This window comes from Bos javanicus, chromosome 1 (assembly GCF_032452875.1).
Source record: "Bos javanicus breed banteng chromosome 1, ARS-OSU_banteng_1.0, whole genome shotgun sequence".
NCBI lineage: Eukaryota > Metazoa > Chordata > Mammalia > Artiodactyla > Bovidae > Bos > Bos javanicus.
Window position 1 is genome coordinate 87,442,590 of NC_083868.1, and position 18,998 is coordinate 87,461,587.

At 39.2% G+C, this 18,998-nt stretch overlaps 1 protein-coding gene across 14 annotated transcripts in view; it reads left to right on the forward strand.

Moving 5' to 3' along the window:
- The window catches only part of PEX5L (peroxisomal biogenesis factor 5 like), a 331,590-nt gene that overhangs the window by 168,847 nt on the left and 143,745 nt on the right, over positions 1 to 18,998 (forward strand). For 8 of the 14 annotated variants that reach the window (XM_061415184.1, XM_061415235.1, XM_061415203.1 and 5 more), the window contains 3 exons: positions 1,261 to 1,387; positions 2,351 to 2,447; positions 15,787 to 15,882. In XM_061415184.1, the coding sequence (XP_061271168.1) occupies positions 1,261 to 1,387; positions 2,351 to 2,447; positions 15,787 to 15,882 (320 nt within the window). The remainder of the gene's footprint in view (positions 1 to 1,260; positions 1,388 to 2,350; positions 2,448 to 15,786; positions 15,883 to 18,998) is intronic. The other 6 variants (XM_061415194.1, XM_061415245.1, XM_061415156.1 and 3 more) reach the window with 1 other exon arrangement.

An 18,998-nucleotide genomic window follows, 5' to 3' on the forward strand; every position in this document is an offset into this window, starting at 1 on the left:
GACACCATACTAGGCACTGGAGTTACAATGAAAATAAGATACAAATCTTGCTCTCGAGGACCATTCAGTCTAGAGAGGAAGAGAGTCTAGAAAGAGAAAACTCTAACCCAAGGTCTAGGAATAGCCAGATGGAACAGTAACATGCAGCATACATGGAAATATTGCAATACAATAATGTTAGCTACCATTTATTGGTGACTTACAATGTCCAGGACTGTGCTACCTCATTTACATACATTATCCCATTAACTCATCACAACTCTTTGAAATGAGTGAGGAACCAGGTTTTCAAATTTAAAGAATTTGCCCAAGATCCCAGTTAGTATGAAGAAGAGCTGGAATTTGAGCCAAGCTCTAATTAACTTCAAAGTCCATACTTCTCTCCACTGCACATTTTCCTGAGAAAGGAGGTCTTAACCTTGACTCATGGAACCAGTCAATTAAGCTCTTTTTCTTAAGAGAAAGAAAGGTGGCAAGAATTTCAGAAAGTCAAGGGAAACATGGTGAGTAAATATCCATAAAATGAGCATATTAGTAACTTATCCATAAAGTCATGAAGGTTAAAGGAGATATATAAAATCACTTAGCACTGTGTTATACACCTATTAGATGCTTATGAATTAATTTATCCATTTGTTCAATAAACATTTTTCTGGATACCTGTTGTGTTCTATACTATGTGCTGGGAATACAAAGATAAATAATATAAGCTTTCTGCTCCTTAGTAAATTTACAGTCTAGTGGAGAGATAGAAAAATGATTAAATGATTACAATAAAGTATGTATGTACTATGTGCTGCAATAAAGAAAAGCCTGGGTTAGTTACTGCATACTAGCACCTTCATAAAGCCCCTCACCCAGCCAGGGGTTTATAGAACGTATGTTATAGGAAGCACTGTGATAGCAGTCTTGAAGGATGAGGAAGAATTTGTCAGATGAAAAATATGGATCAGAGAGAGTAAGGAGGAAAGGGCAGGGCTTTCCTGATGCGCAGAAGCACAAATAGACCAAGATGCTTTTTCAAGCAAATACAAATATTGTCACAGTACTCAAGAGTGGTAGAGTAGTGAGAAATAAGTCTCAGAGTCATCGGGGTTGGATAATGGGAGTTCCTGTTTGCCAGGCCCTTAAGTTTTAGGGGAGGGCTGGGTTGAAGGGTAAAGTTCACTTGTATAAGACTTCTCAGTCTTAACCAATCTCTGTTCTCTCTCCACCTCGTTTTCTCCCCCTGTTCCCCTCACCACCTTCCTGTCTCTTTAGCAGACATTCAAACACAACTGGAAAAATGGGATGATGTTAAGTTTCATGGAGATCGAAATAGCAAGGGGCATCCCATGGCAGAGAGAAAATCAAGCTCATCCAGAACTGGATCAAAAGAACTTTTATGGTGAGATATTTTAATATCAGAAAATAACCATTTATGTGTCATGTACACCTGTATTGAAATAGCCAATGAGCTAAGTCAGTCCAGATTCTTGGTGCCATTTATAAGCCCCTGTTTATCAATGTTAATTATTGTGACTTCTAAAATTAAATTATTTCATCTGAGTTGTCAAAAATTCAGCCAATAAGGATTTTGGCAGCTTCATAATTCAATACTCAATATTTTTCAATATTTGTTAATAATTTTCTGAATGTGTAACTGATCTTTCAAAATAGGTACACAGGTATATTTCATATATGTGTATATTAAATGGGGGCTTCCCTGGTGGTTCAGATGGTAAAGAATCTGCCTGCCAATGCAGGAGACCCAGGTTGTATCCCTGAGTCAGGAAGATCCCATTAAATGAGTTATAGTTAAATTAAGTGTTTCTAGTTATACAGGTAGCCTGTTCTGACTTTATGAATCATCACTGTCAGAAAATGAACTAATAATAATCTATGGATGCCCATGACAAAAACTGGCTGCCTAAATCTTACCATGTCTTTAAAACTTCCTGAAGGGCAACATATTTCAGTCTGTTGCCCTTCACACATCTCCACTTATATGACATTTCAAATTCTATATAAAGATCCAATCTTACTAATACACTTTGTGAGAAGCTCCCTCCCCCCAAAAAGCCAATACTTTTTTGATGAGGCAGAACTTTCTGCAACAAAAATGGTATTGCATTTATTTGCCTTTTGCACATCACTGAAGTCTAAATCAATCACAGACAATAACACCTAGCACATTGCAGCCACTGATTTTCCAAAAGTGGTCATTATAATGGAAACATCCAAGTAAAAGTCTGATGAGAGCTTTGTTACCAAGGTTCTTGGTGATCCAAATTAGCCAGGTTTTTCGGCTGACTTTCTAGCTGAATTTGCTTCTCGATGTACATTAACTTCCTTCATGCGCCCCGAATAGGTCTTCAGAACACAGATCTCAGCCAGAACTGAGCGGTGGGAAAAGCGCCTTGAACTCTGAGTCAGCTTCGGAGCTGGAATTAGTGCCTCCAACACAGGTAACAAATCCAGTTCCTCAATGCACCTATCTTTTCTAGTAGATCATTTATGTCATAAATATTTTATTTAAATTTTAACCAAAAAATTTGAAGTTTTTTTTTTTCTGTATTTTGTATTTCATTTGCTTTCTTACTCAGTAGCTATCTCAATGCTTAAAATAACAGATGATTGATAAATAGGTAGGTGGGTAGGTAGGTAGGTAGAAAGATAGATAGATAGATTTGGCTGGAAAATGTGTCAGTGAACTTACTACTTAGCACTTTTTCCTTGTTCTACCATTTACTGTTCCATTATTTTTCAATACAAAATCTGTTCTACTCCAGTATTAGCATTGTTTATGTAACAGATGCAAAGAAGAGGAAAGTACATTTTGAACATTCATTCACATCTATGCCCTGTGGGACAAAATATTTACATATCAGGATTCTGACCATCACATTAAAATAAATGTGATGCTAAGAATTTACTAAGTGTAGTATGAACAATCATGATAATACAAAGAGCTACCATTTGTGAGTACCTACTAAGTATTAGGGACTCTACTATGTGCTTTTCACATATTGGATTGGCCAAAAAGTTTGTTCTGGTTTTTCTATAACATCCTACAGGAAAACTGAAACGAATGTTTTAGCCAACCCGATGTTACACCTAATACTCAAATAATCCTGTGAATTATTTTTAGCCTTACTTTGTCTCTAAACAGTCTTAGTAGAGTCAAAATCCTTTCACTGGGGCTCCCAACTAATCCCTCGTATAAGTAAACCAGACCTGTCTGTCCACTATTTGACCCTCGACTTCAGTGTAACTGACTTGGCTATGACTAGTTACCTCCTATGGTTAAGGCTGTGCCAAGAAAACCCAAGTCAATCTCAATCTTTTCGTTTGCTCAAACACTTTACAAGGGTATACAGCCTTGATCTAAAACCACAAAGATCTCTTAAGAAATGTATCCACATTCACACATCTATAATCTCCGTGGAAATAAGTAGGATGAAATGAGCAAAAGAAATTCTCCTGAGTTTATTAGATAAGATACTGAAACTAAGAGAGTAGATACTTTGTCTGAAGTGAGTAAAGGGATAACCATGATAATAGCAAATATTATTGAGTGCTATGAGAAGGCCTTCTAATATATATTAATTAGCTCTTTTGATCCTAACAAATGACTCGATGATGTAAGTGTATTTATTACCCCCATTTTATAAAGGGGGAAACTAAGGCACACTGAGACTAAGAAAATTGTCAGTGCACTCACAGCCAGTTAGTAGCCAAGAGAAGGAGGACACAGATAGAAAATGCAAGGCATCCGGAAACAGTTGTAAGTCATTAACAGCAACCCTACAAGAGAGAGGTGGGCATTACTGTTCCCGGAACTTGGCAGGAAAACAAGTCAGCTAACTTTCAGAACCAATAACCCTGGGAAGCTTAATGAATTGTAAAGGTACCATGTTCTTATCTTTGTTCATTTAAATGTAACTTTCAAAAAAGCAAATTGATAACATTTATTAGAGAAACATTTCTTGATAAGTGCATTAGAGATTTAGATTCAGGTAAAGTAATTGGTGCTGTTTCATAAACTGGAATCCTTGGAACAGTTTAATGTGGCAAGAGAACACTTATTTCTGCAGCAGGGGGAGACCTGGCATAGGTGGGCTATTCCACGGGTTGGAGGGCCGGAGGATCAGCTGGGGTCCTCGGTTGCCATGGAGACCCACAATGCACTCGTCTTATTATTCCAGTGACTGCTACTCCCCTGCTGGTTGTCTGATTTCATCCCACCACATTGTCCACTTACCCACTGGTGTGCCTTTACGCAAACACAATATGCTTTGGAAATTTCGTATGAGAGTCCCAACATTGTTCTCCAAAACATAATGTTAATTGCCCTGAGATAGTTCTGTCTGGATAAATCAGAGTGAATCCTTTTAGAAGGTTACCAATTGTTTGTAAAGCGTTTGTCCTTTAAATTATTTTTTTTAATGCTGCATGTTTACTTAACAAGATTTGCCTTAACTAAGCAAATTTATAACCTCCTAGTTGTAATTCCAGCCTATGGTTAAATTAGGAAAATTTCATGAATTTGGGATTTAATCATTTAAAATATTAAGTCACTCAAATGGAACAGCAAGAAAATAGACTGACTTATCTACCTATAATAAAAAAAGAGAAAGGTGTTTTTACTCTTAGAAGCATACTGCTCTTAAATATATGATCTCTTTACTTAAATAAGATGATGAAGCAGTATGAAAATTTGACTTAAAACTGACTTGCAAACTATTCAAGTAAAAAATTTCAGCTCATCAAAATTTTGTTAATGCTGCACTAACACTCAGATGGTTCACAGGAAAATCAAGGAAATGTATTTTCTCTCAAGCCAACATAAATAATCTTAGTTCAACAGGTGAGGAGCTATTTAAAAGCCTTGCTTAAAAATCATATTTCAAAATCAAAAGAGAATGAAAGCTAACAATGAGAAGAATTCTTATGTTATTCCATTTTCTTTTCAAAATATGGAGAAAGAAAAGCATAGACTAGTCTCTTTCAAATAATGCTTTGAATACACTAATCAGAGTGACAGGAGATTACAATAAATTCTATAATCTCTGTATATTGAAGAATAAAGTTTCTTGATATTGTGCAAACTGTGTAATTTGTATTCCCTGCAGCTAACCATTTAAAGAAATTATGATATCTGAAAAAATTTTAAATTTTTGAAGAATTGAAGAAATTCTTCAATGATATAAAATTAGCTTTTTAATGATATAAAATTAGCTTTTTCCATGAAGGAGTTGAGATAGTGGTAAGGCAAAAAAAAAAAAAAGAACCAACTTCCACCAAAGAGTGATGCTTTACAAATTTCTTTTTCAAGTATGGACACTGGAAGGACAGCTCCAAGATAGGCTCTTCTTAACCTAAGCTGGACTACACGAGAAGGTGAGGCAGCCAGGCTCTCAAATATTGAGTCATAATCCTGACTTGGTATTTGAATCAGAGTGAACAGAATCACTCTGATTCTGCTGATTTTGGCAGAGCAAATGCTTCCTTCCACATTGTCATAATTCCATCAAGTTGGCAGTGTCCCAAACCAGAACAATTTAAACTTTAAAAGTGCAGATATGTTTTCTAAATTTTTGAAGGAGTAGTGAAAAAGGAAAGGCATACTAATAGTAATATAAGATAGTCCTAATATACTATTTTAAATGTTTACAATAATCTTTAGAATTAACATTTTCTCCATTAATGAGCAATGCATCTCAGAGAACAGAAGTAGTTTTCCCAAGGTGACACAGCTAAGATGGAGAGGAGCCAGCACTCAAATCAAACCCATCAGCTTCTAAAGCCCTTGTTCTTCATCACACGTCACCTCTTATCAGCCACATCAGACTTCTCTACCTGAGCGAACTCACAGACCATCGATTTCCCTTCTCAATGCAAGCCCTGATTATTACTTGGTTTATAGGGTTAAGTGGTTTTAAAAAATATCACTTTCTTCCAGAAACTCTGAAGATGAATTAGGATTGTCATCTGATCTGAGGCCATGCACATTTTTGTGCCTCCCCTCCCAAATTCATTCTCAACCTCTTGCTCTTAGAAATGCTAATGGCTTTAATGAAGAAGACAATGTCTGCCATCCATAACGCCATAAGTGAGGCAGTGGGAAAGTTTGAAAGATGAGACAGATTTGAAGAAGTATGAAGAACTTTCTATCTAGTAGAAACAATTAGATAATACACTATAAATATAAATATAGTTTTGCTTTTTGGAAGACAGCACAGGAGCCACATCATCATCCCTCTTACCCTCCTGGTAACACACAGTGAGCTACCAGTGAGGAAGAAAGCAAGGGAAGATGGAAAGAAGTAACAAAACCAAGAAGGCAGAAAGACAAGGTCAGCAGGAGGGCAAAAAGAAAGAAAGCTGAAGATCATTTTCATAGTAGATAATCCACACATACTAGGTACTCAACAAATACTTTTTATATAGTGGAAAAATAAGGAATGCTAACAAAAAGGAGAAACAAAATGTTTTTCATTTTTAAAAATTTGAAAACAGAGGCTAATGGTTAAAGATGGGAAAAATGAAAGGATAAATTTTTATTCCTTTAGCATTTGAAGCTAGTTTCAAAAAATAATTTTTAGTTGTGTTTGCTAATAGACTGTTCATCTTCTTTAAAAATCAGTCCTGATTTGCCTTGATAGTCCATAACATAGAATTGCATGGTTGGAGGCAGACGGGAACCATGGGCTACCCACCTTTGCACAAAGCTCTGGGAATCTGCTCTTGACACAAAAGGTACACCTTTTTTCTGTACTTTCAATGATAAATGTCTGCTGGCTGATTTAGAAAAAATATCATAGCCATCTTAATGAAGAAAGTGTTTAGATGATCTGTTCTATCATGAGTCCAGATTAAACAAAAGAGTTCTAAACACAGGTTTTTTTTTTTAATCGAATTTCCAAAGTCTCACCTGATAAGCCCTAAGCAGAAAAATGATAACACTTCGCCAGCAAAGGTCTGTATATTCAAAGCTATGGTTTTTCCAATAGTCATGTACAGATGTAAAAGTTGGAACATAAAGAAGGCTGAGCGCCAAAGAATTGATGCTTTCAAACTGTGGTGCTGGAGAAGACTCTTGAGAGTCCCTTGAACAGCAATGAGATCAAATCAGTCAATCCTAAAGGAAATGAACCCTGAATATTCATTGGAAGGATTGATGCTGATTATCTCAGTTTGTTTCCAAGGCAAACCATTCAATATCACAGTAATCCAAGTCTGTGCCCCAACCACTAATGCTGAAGAAGCTGAACGGTTCTATGATGACCTACAAGACCTTCTAGAACTAACACCAAAGAAAGATGTCCTTCTCATCACAGGGGACTGGAACGCAAAAGTAGGAAGTCAAGAGATACCTGGAGTAACAGGCACATTTGGCCTTGGAGTACAGAATGAAGCAGAGCAAAGGCTAACCAAGTTTTGCCAAGAGAATGCACTGCTGCTAAGCTGCTAAGTTGCTTCAGTCATGTCTGACTCTGTGCGATGCCATAGACGGCAGCCCACCAGGCTCCCCTGCCCCTGGGATTCTCTAGGCAAGAACACTGGAGTGGGTTGCCATTTCCTTCTCCAATGCATGAAAGTGAAAAGTGAAAGTGAAGTCACTCAGTTGTGTCCGACTCTTAGAGACCCCATGGACTGCAGCCTATCAGGCTCCTCTGTCCATGGGATTTTCCAGGCAAGAGTACTTGAGTGGGGTGCCATTGCCTTCTCCAAGAGAATGCACAGGTCATAGCAAACACCCTCTTCCAACAACACAAGAGAAGACTCTATACATGGACCTCACCAGATGATCAATACTGAAATCAGATTGATTATATTCTTTGCAGCCAAAGATGGAAAAGCTCTATACTGTCAGCAAAAACAAGACCTGGAGCTGACTGTGGCTCAGATCATGAACTCTTTATTGCCAAATTCAGACTTATATTGAAGTAAGTAGGGAAAACCACTAAGCCATTCAGGTATGACCTAAGTCAAATCCCTTACGATTATACAGTGGGAGTGACAAATAGATTCAAGAGATTAGATCTGATAGAGTGCCTGAAGAACTATGGACGGAGGTTCATGACATTGTACATGAGGCAGTGAGCAAAACCATCCCCAAAAAAACAAATGCAAGAAGGCAAAATGGTTGTCTGAGGAAGCCTTACAAATAACTGAGAAAAGAAGAGAAGCAAAATGCAAAGGAGAAAAGGAAAGATATCCATCTGAATGCACAGTTCCAAAGAATAGCAAGAACGATAAGAAAGCCTTTCTAAGTGAACAATGCAAAGAAATAGAGGAAAACAATAGAATGGGAAAGACAAGAGATCTCTTCAAGAAAATTAGAGATACCAAGGGAACATTTCACACAAAGATGGGCACACTAAAGGACAGAAACCGTATGGACCTAACAAAAGCAGAAGATATTAAGAAGATGTAGCAAGAATATACAGAAGAACTATACAAAAAAGACCTTAATGACCCAGATAACTGTGATGATGTGATCACTCACCTAGAGCCAGACATCGTGGAGTGCAAAGTCAAGTGGGCCTTAGGAAGCATCACTACAAACAAACCTAGTGGAGGTGATGGAATTCCAGCTGAGCTATTTCAAAGCCTAAAAGATGATGCTGTGAAAGTATTCCACTCAATATGCCAGCAACTTTGGAAAACTCAGCAGTGGCCACAGGACTGGAAAAGGTCAGTTTTCATTCCAATGAAAGGCAATGCCAAAGAATGTTCAAACTACCACACAGTTGCACTCATCTCACATGCTAGCAATGCTATGCTATGCTAAGTCACTTCAGTCGTGTCCGACTCTGTGCGACCGCATAGACGGCAGCCCACCAGGCTCCCCCATCCCTGGGATTCTTCAGGCAAGGTAATGCTCAAAATGCTTCAAGTTAGGCTTCAACAGTACATGAACCAAGAACTTCCAGAAGTTCAAGCTGGATTTAGAAAGGGCAGAGGAACCAGAGATCAAATTGCCAACACCTGCTGGATCATAGAAAAAGCAAGAGAATTCCAGAAAAACATCTGCTTCATTGACCAAAGCCTTTGACTTGTGGATCACAATAAACTTTGGAAAATTCTTAAAGAGATAGGAATACCAAACCACCTTACCTGCCTCCCGAGAAGTCTATATGAAGGCCAAGAAGCAACAGTTAGAACCAGACATAGAACAACGGACTGGTTACAAATTGGGAAAGGAGTATGTCAAGGCTATATATTTTCACCCTGCTTATTTAACCTGTATGAAGAGTACATCATGAGAAATGCCAGGTTGGATGAAGCACAATCTGGAATCAAGATTGCCAGGAGAAATATCAATAACCTCAGATATGCAGATGACACCATCCTTATGGCAGAAAGCAAAGAGGAACTAAAGAGTCTCTTGATGAAGGTGAAAGATAAGAGTGAAAAAGCTGGCTTAAAACTCAACATTCAAATATCAAAGAACATGGCATCCAGTCCCATTACTTCATGGCATATAGATGGGGAAACAATGGAAACAGTGACAGACTATTTTCTTGGATTTCAAAATCACTGCAAATGGTGACTGCCACCATGAAATCAAAAGACACTTGCTCCTTGGAAGTGTCTTGCTCCTCATCAAGTGTCTATGATGAGCCTAGACAGCATATTAAAAAGCAGAGACATAACTTTACCAACAAAGATCCATATAATCAAGGCTATGACTTTTCCAGTAGTCATGTATAGATTTGAGCTTGGACCATAAAGAAAGCTTTGTGTTGAATTTTGTGTGAATTGATGCTTTTGAACTGTGGTGTTGGAGAAGACTCTTGAGAGTCCCTTGGACTGCAAGGAGATCAAACCAGTCAGTCCTAAAGGAAATCAGTCCTAAATATTCATTGGGAGGACTGATGCTGAAGCTGAAGCTCCAATACTTTGGCCACCTGAATCAAAGAAGTGACTCTTTGGAAAAGACCTTGATGCTGGGAAAGATTGAAGGCGGGAGGAGAAGATGACAGAGGATGAGATGGTTGGATGGCATCACTGACTCGATGGACATGAGTTTGAGCAAGCTCAGGGAGTTGATGATGGACAGGGAAGCCTGGCATGCTGCAGTCCATGGGGTCACAAAGAGCTGGACACAACTGAGTGACTGAACTGACTGATGCTGAAGCTGAAGCTCCAATATTTTGGCCACCTGATGCATAAAAGCCAATTCATTGGAAAAGACCCTGATGCTGGGAAAGATTGAAGGCAGGAGGAGGAGGGGGCAACAGAGGATGAGACAGTAAGATGACATTATTGATTCAATGGACATGAGTTTGCTCAAACTCTGGGAGATAGTGAAGGACAGGGAAGCCTGGTATGCTGCAGTCCATGGGGTCGCAAGGAGTCAGACAGGACTTAGCAACTGAACAACAACAAGATCTCACAAACCAAGTGGCATGCCCCACCCTCCCAAAAAACTGAAGATTATAAAGGTTAAGTAATTTGTCCAAGGTCAGCATTAATAGTAAATGGTAAACCAGGATTTCTCCGCAGGCAAAAAGCAGAGACATTACTTTGCCAACAAAGGTCTGTCTAGTCAAGGCTATGGTTTTTCCAGTAGTCATGTATGGATGTGAGAGTTGAACTGTGAAGAAAGCTGAGCGCTGAAGAATTGATGCTTTTGAACTGTGGTGTTGGAAAAGACTCTGAAGAGTCCCTTGGACTACAAGGAGATCCAACCAGTCCATCCGAAAGGAGATCAGTCCCGAGTGTTCGTTGGAAGGAATGATGCTAAAGCTGAAACTCCAGTACTTTGGTCACCTCATGCAAAGGGTTGACTCATTGGAAAAGCCTCTGATGCTGGGAGGGACTGGGGGCAGGAGGAGAAGGGGACGACAGAGGATGAGATGGCTGGATGGCATCACCGACTTGATGGAGGTGAGTCTGAGTGAACTCCGGGAGTTGGTGATGGACAGGGAGGCCTGGCGTGCTGCGATTCATGGGGTCGCAAAGAGTCGGACACGACTGAGCGACTGAACTGAACTGAACTGAAACTGACTTTAGAGAAACTGTTTTCAATGACTGTTATATAATCTCTGCTAGTTATATTTTTCTTCTCTACAGTTAAGCAAATCCCTTTTCTCCTCCAATTCCTTCAGAAAGATACTGAGCCTTTTTAAAATGTGTTTTGGTGGACGATATCTATCAATTGTATGAGGAGCTATGAATGATGGCTTTAGATGTTAGCCAAGAAAATTATGCTAGGACAACCACAGCCACAAATACAGTCATTTGCAAATCATATTTGACTGTTTTGATCATATGACTGTTTTGATCACAGTCATAATTTTGAATAAAGAGAATAAAGCATAATATTATTTTCAGAGTTATTTAATTCTTTTTTCTCTCCCTTCACCTAGTGCTGATCATTCAGTGCAATCGACAGCTGGGGGAATTAAATGCTTTCCTTCTTTGGAGACTGTAATACCCTAAAATCCAATTAGCTTAAATGAATTAAAATGCTGTTTTTAAAGCCAAAGCACTTCCAGGAGGTAACTGTTAATTGTAGAGCCTTTTTCAAAACCATGCAAAGAAGGAAAGAAATACGTCAGAATATATTTGTGAATTCCGGAGTTCCACCCACATACACATAATGTCAGTTCCTAGATCAGAAGTTCTCACAGTGTGGTCCCTAAACCAGCAGTGTCAGTATCACTTGGGAACTTGTTAGAAATGACAATTCTATAGCCCCACCCCACACCTACTGACTCAGAAACCCAAGGGGCGGAGCCCTGCAAACGGAAGGTGACCTGTGGGTGATCCTAATGCACACTAAAGCTTAAGAACTGCTATTATAGCCATTGTGCTACCAAAATAGCTGCAAGTCAGACTTACAGATGTGACTGTCTTGTTTATCATTCCTCTAGTTAAATATTAACAAATATCTGCAGTTTACTAGCATTATTTATGTTTTTCCATATTACAGTTTTGCCCGTAATGAAATTAGATGTAAAATATATATATATATATATTGTTCAAAAAGAAGGCTGTTCTTGACTGTGTTTAGTCTGTTTTCCATTCTCAGTCCTAAATCAGCATGTCTGGGCACACTGCTGCATTGCTAAAAAGTTTTAGAACCTTTAGATGTATACTACCCTCAGCTTGCAAACTGCCTCTGTTTACATTCAGTATCTCCTTATATTTTATAGCATTTATTTTATGCTTCCTTAGGAAAAATAGATGGCTTTAAAACGTGAGGTAGCAAACATTCAAATTAGTAATAACATAAGGCTTTCCTAACAATGTGGGAAATAGCATTTACCTAAATAGTAACTGTACTATCAAAACAAAATTTCATTTGCATGGTGAGATTGCATTTACATTTACTGTTTTAGGCAGTTAAGAGAACATAAACTGTAAGTCTAGAATCCTGAGAGATTTTCTTCTTCCTGATGTATGGTGCCTTTTGCATCCTGTGATTCATAATCCACTTGGGTCATGAAACATTGATGAACGGAAGCCAGTGACAGTAATGGAGTCCTGTTCGGTCAGGCTTCACAGGAAAGACAGATCATATTTCACTGGTGAAAAGTGCCTCTAATTAAAGGAGGTGTCTTGGGGACAAAAATGTTGGTGCTTCCTCTTTCTTCTCCTAATATCTTTCATTATTATATAAATGCACAGAGTTTATTTCTTACCATGTTGTGTCCATTTTCTTTAACTTTATCTCAATGAATATTTGTTTCATGAACGAACCTGCAGGAAAATAAAAGAGTTGGTTCTAAAACCAAAGGAATAAGGAACAGAGATTTATGTAGCCAGTTGGGAAAGAAATATCAAAATAAAAAATTTACCAAGTTAGATACAAGGTTGATTAACTGTCTATAAGACAATAAAGTCATATCTCCTTTGGCATTAACTTCTCTACCAGGCTGTAAGATCCTAATAGGTTATCAGTTCTAAAAGGTAATCATCTGCACCTTTATATTTGTTAAGCAAATATATTATCACCCAAGAGTGTCAGATGAGGGTGGCAGTGGGCTGAACGGTGGCCCCCCTAAAAGATATGTTCATATCCTAATCTCTGGAACCTGTGTCAGGCTTCCCCTCCCTGACTCGATTTTCTGGATTAGAAAAATACAGTAGCTTTCACAGGGCCCAGAGAATAAGGGAGGATGCTTGTTTCAGAGGCCACTGGTGCCCACCAGTGAGCAAGGCACTAATGCCAAGGCAGTAGCATCACTGTCCTGACCTGCCTTCATCACCCTCCCTTTTCTGACCACAGGCACTGCTCCAGAGGCTTCAACCCTGAGCTATTCACAGGCATCACTCTTTACCAGGAACCCCACTAGGACATCCTGCAGCCAGGGTTTACTAGCACAGACATCTGCCAGTCCAGGTACAGCACAAAAATCAAGTCCCTTTCAATCTCCTATAAACTCTCCTTAGCCTCCAGATTGGCCATGAGACCTTGACTGAGAACACACAGCTACCTTCTGGGAGTAGGGAAGAGAAATACCTTCAATTTGGTCACTCATGTATTCCCTGACAGTATATTTTCAACAAATATTTACTGATTATTTGTGGAGCACCTACTCTTAGAAGGAGGGGCCAGGGATACAGCAGGGAATAAATACATCAAGGAGGAGAAAACATAAATTAGTGTTCAATAAATTAACCTTTCACATCCATTAAAGCAGAAGGCAGTCTAAGACTTGTTTATGCTCAGAAACATTCCTAGTAATTACTTTATTATTATTATTTTCAGCCCACGGTATTCTAGACAGCTTCTTGGCTAGCTCTCTCAACCTTGTATAAATGTCCCCGTCTCCAAGGGACAGCTTTTCTATATTTTGCATCTTCCTAAAATGGCCAGTTGAGCACAGCCTCCTGTGAGAGGCAGTGTTTTTGAGCATGGCCCAGAAGCAATGGTCCTACCACTTAGCTAGCTGTGAGACCAGGGACAAGTCAAGTGAGCTGTCTGTGCTTCAGGGACATGAAGTCAATGCTAGTACTTACCTCGGGTTGTTGAAAAGACAACATGAGTTCCAGTAGGTAAAGGACTTGAAGCAGCATCGGGCATGTAGTAAGCCCTGGTACTGGTGTTGTTCAGTCTCTAAGTTGTGTCCGATTCTTTATGACCCCATGGTCTGTAGCCCGCCAGGCTCTTCTGTCCATGAGATTTCCCAGGCAAGAATACTGGAGTGGGTTGCCATGTCTTCTTCCAAGGGATCTTCCCAACCCACAGATTGAATACTGTGTAATCATCAAAGAGGGGGGTTCCTCTTGAGGACCTAATGGTGGAGAAAGAATGAAAAGCAACTGAACAGAAGAGATGGTAAGTGCTGGGTGGACAGCAAAGTTTTGCCATAGTTTTGGTTTTCGAATGTGGCTACTTTTAAAAATCACCACAGAGCTTTTCAACCATTTAATTCCTGGGCCCCACCTTCAAAGATCACTTCATTGGTCTGGGGTGGGGCCCAGGTCTTTTCAAGTAATTCCCCTAGAAGCAGGGATTGAGCATCCTTGCAGGCCAGTAATCTCCCACATGGCCAAGGAGCCACCCCTGCCCTGCAGTGAAAGTGGGTGGAGGACTTGACTCCGAGCCTCTCTCCCCCTGCTCCCCAAGGCCTAGCTGCCTTAGCAGTGCTGGGCCTCCTCCCGCAATACATACACAGGCATCCTTGGGGCATGTATCACTTGTCAGACCCTGGGCTTACAGTGGGGCAGTACAAGAGTTACCAAAGTCCTCCCGCTGTGGACCCCACAGCAGAGCAAGAGGATCAGAGAAGAAGATAGATAAGAAAACAAGCAATCACATGGAGAAAAATCAGAAACATTCAATGCTCATGGAGAGAGTTCTAATCAACATACAGTGAATGCTTATTAGGAAATCCTTGGGAAAAAAATGAGATAGATCTAGGAGTGCAACATGTGGAGACTCTCCAAGGTACATTGCTGAATAGGAAAAAAACAAGCCACAGAATAGCACCATTTACGTTTCCAAAAGCTTTTTGAAACACTGTGATATTCTATCCATGGGTGCATAAATATACATGCAAATTCAAGGGGGAAAGGTCTAGAATTATGCCTCTGACTTACCATGATTAATTTTTTTCAAAAAGAATGTAATCATTGTTTGTGAAATTTAAAATAGATATTTTTTAAATTCTAGCAAACTCTGTGGGGGATCTTCTGGAAATATTTGCATTTAGCTAAGTTGTGTATCACATTTCCTGTTAATTGTGACAAAGCAGTTGGCATTACCAGACATGATTCTATCCAAGTGACTATTTAGCAGAGAGCAGTGACCTGAGGAAATGTGGCATGAGACAGATGTGTGCCAAGAGAGGGAAGGCAAAGGAAAGAGAATTCAGCATGAAGCCCAGCTCAAGTGTAAGGAGAAAGGCCTAGCAGCTACCTTCGTGGCTGCAGCCTTCGCAGCTTCACCTGAGGCTGATCCTCCTAACAAGCTGAAAGTGCAAACATCAGCTTCCAGGTGTATTCTATAACGGAGATTCTCCAGCCTAACTGCATGGGGAGACTTCCTGACCTATCAACGCCTTGAACCTAGACCAATGAGATGTAAGATCTTTGGGAGGTAGGGCCTGGGTGTTGATGTTTTAATATGACCTTGGCTGAGACTCTCTGTTAGAGGATGCTTGCGTGTGAGCGGGGCGCGCGCTTTGGCACCGTCCCCGTTTAAGAAGCGTTCTGTTTGCAAAGTACTCCAAAAGTGACGTCAGTCACAGGTACTTCTTAAAGTCTAGGGTACGATGAGAAAAGGAAAAATGTTTGTATTTTATATTACGTGATTCCAAAATTATGTTTGGTTTATTTCAGGCTCGACTGACCAAAGAGCAGCGCTGGGGGAGCGCCTTGCTTTCCAGAAACCATTCCTTAGAAGAAGAATTTGAAAGAGCAAAAGCAGCTGTGGAGGTAACTTTTCGGTTTATTTTTTCTGTTTCATGTTTCTGAGAATGGAATTCAGAAAATCAAACAAGATACATATGAAGTGGGTCTTTTTTAAAAAATTGGAGGATAATTGCTTTACAGTGCTGTGTTGGTTTCTGACGTACAAAAACGTGAGTCAGCAACGTATACGTCTTAAGAATCTTAAGTATACATCTCTTCCCTCCCTTTTGAGCTCCCTTCCAGCTCTCTAGGTTGAAATGGGTCTTTATAGACATAAACAAACCATGACTATAATTGTTAGAATGAGACCTGGTTACCAGAGAACTTTTGACTTCCTACATGGGGTGACTAATAGTTGTCAACTCTTATAATTCTGTGGTAGATAAGCAATGACTGTCTGGAGTTTTGGGTCAGGAAGAACTCCAAGTCTCATCAGGCTCCCGTGATGAACCTATGCTATGCATTTGCTATGCTTCTATGAGGTCAAGCTTCATGCCTGATTGTTTTTTCTCTGACATATAGGACAATGTCTGAAACATAGAAGGTCTTGTTATCCCTGAAATATACATTTTCCTCACTGGGTGGGGGAAAAAGGCAGTGCTGAGAAATTCTAATCAATGATAGCCCATCTTGACTTGAGCCATAATTTTTTTTTTTTTTTACTGTTGAGTGTTTAAAACAATGACAATGTTAATAAATTAAGGGAAGATTTGGGAGAATGGCATTGAAACATGTAAAATATCATGTATGAAACGAGATGCCAGTCCAGGTTCAATGCACGATACTGGATGCTTGGGGCTGGTGCACTGGGACGACCCAGAGGGATGGTATGGGGAGGGAGGAGGGAGGAGGGTTCAGGATGGGGAACACATGTATACCTGTGGTGGATTCATTTTGATATTTGGCAAAACTAATACAATTATGTAAAGTTTAAAAATAAAATAAAATTAATTAAAAAAAATAAAGGAAAATAAGAAAAAAAAAGGAAAAAAAAAAGGAAAAACCATAAAAAAAAAAAAAAACCACTTACTTTGAACATTACTTTTCCTTGTTTAACCTTCTAATAAGAGAGGGGGTGGGGGAAGAAAGGAAAGGAAAAGGGAAGCCAAAAAAGACATCCTTGGCTGTTTTTTATCCATTTCCTTCCTGGTTAGATTTGCAAAGAGTGCATCACAGGCCCCATCTATGATTCTCACGAAAGCTTTGCTTGATGACTATTTGAGAGTGGATCTTTTCACCCAATCCAAGTATGAACTTGTCAGGACCTCCATTTCTATTACTGATGAGAAATCTTGCAAATTGAAAGTATTCCTGTAATATGGTTCATTTATGTGTCAGTCTTACCACTAGAATTTGGATGAAAGTATTATACAATGGGCAGTCTTTCAGTGATTTCATACTTGAAGTGCAATTAAATCATACTAGCAATTTAATATTAAAAAGTTCTCTATATTCTAGGAAATAATTCCAGTCAAATTTCATATCATCAATCAGAAACCTAGTAAGAGAACACTTTAATCTCATCACAATACAGTCCACCCAAATTTCTTCTTTTAGATTTAACCTTTTTATTAAAAAAAAAAAGTTAATGCATATTTAGTGCTCTTGAATGTGATCAACTGATAGATTTGATTGAGACCAGCTGAGTTCAAATTGTTCAACTGCATGGAGGCTGTAGCTCAATTTATCTTAAATGCAGAATTTTCTGACTAAAAGAGAATTTAAGTTTCTTTTGAACTCCTACTGTGTATAATACACTGAATTAGCACTAAAAAGATTATTTGGAACCATAGAATCTTGGGGAAGAAAAGACTTTAGAATTTATCTATTCCTATTTGTAAGGAGGAGACAATGCGTTCACACTAAGAAGACATAAGTACAAAGTAACATATCAACAAGAAAAAAAAATTGTCCATCTGTCTATCTATTCATAAAATCACTTAATCTTAGTTTTGGTGGAGATCTTAGAAGTCATCTATTCCAACCAGTCACACAAAACAGGTTTTCTTTTTAAACATACTTGGCAAATTATTTATTCAAACATACCCTGTTTCTATTTGAACATTTCCAGTTAGGAACAACTCACTTCTTTTCAAGAAAACCTATTTCAGTTCTGGACAATCCTATTAAAAAGTCTTCCCTGAATTAGGCTGAAATTGATCTACCAGCAACTACCTGTTTTCTTACCCCTGGCTTTGCTCTCTCTGGAGCAAGGCAAACTTAGGTGAATCCCTTCTCTGCATGATGCCCATCTCAACCAAGGAAGCCTGATTTTCTCCTGGTTTTTCCTTGTATGTCCTGGGAATTGAGAGACCAGAGTTGTTATTTCAACTTGCCACTAATAACTAAACATCATATCTCATTTGGAGAAGAAAATGGCAACCCAATCCAGTGTTCTTGCCTTAAAAATCCCATAGACAGAGGAGCCTGGAGGGCTGCAGTCCAGAGGGTTGCAAAGAGTTGGGTACAACTGAGCGACTGAACAACAATAATATACCTCATTAATCCATGTGAGTCTCATTTTTCCACACCTCTACAGTCCTTTCCAGCTGCAAAATCCTAAAAGGCTGTAAATTACTTCAAGTAGTTATCCTCAAACATTAATGGCTGTCTATACATGTTGGCTGCTGAACTAGGTACTAGAGATAAGGGAATGAGCTAGCTCTGAGTTACCATCCAGCAGTGGCATGGAACAGATCACCGACCTAAATAAGGCATTTGCTCCCTTCCACTTTAGTTTCTTCATTGTAAGATGAGGGGCTTGGATTTCTAATGTAGTAAAAGTGCTATCCATTTATAGCTTCAGGTGAAGTGACTAAGTGCAGAATTCCTAGCAAATCAGAAAACTGTAAGCATATTTGCTCAGCTGGAAACCTGAAACCGAGAAGCTTCCTTAAGGAATGAGAGAGGATGGTGCTGACCAGAAGGTGTGAACAGGTGTGGGGAAAAAGACATGAGGCATGGGAGTGGGGGTTGTATTTCACCAAGCTGATGGTAAATCAGACCTACAAAACTGCACACATATGTGAACGACTTACTTCCCGACATTATTCTTATCGAGGGTTTAATCAAAATCCTTAGCAGAAGACATAATAAAATGTGTCACAGAGTCTTGGAAATATACATGCCACTTGACTCAG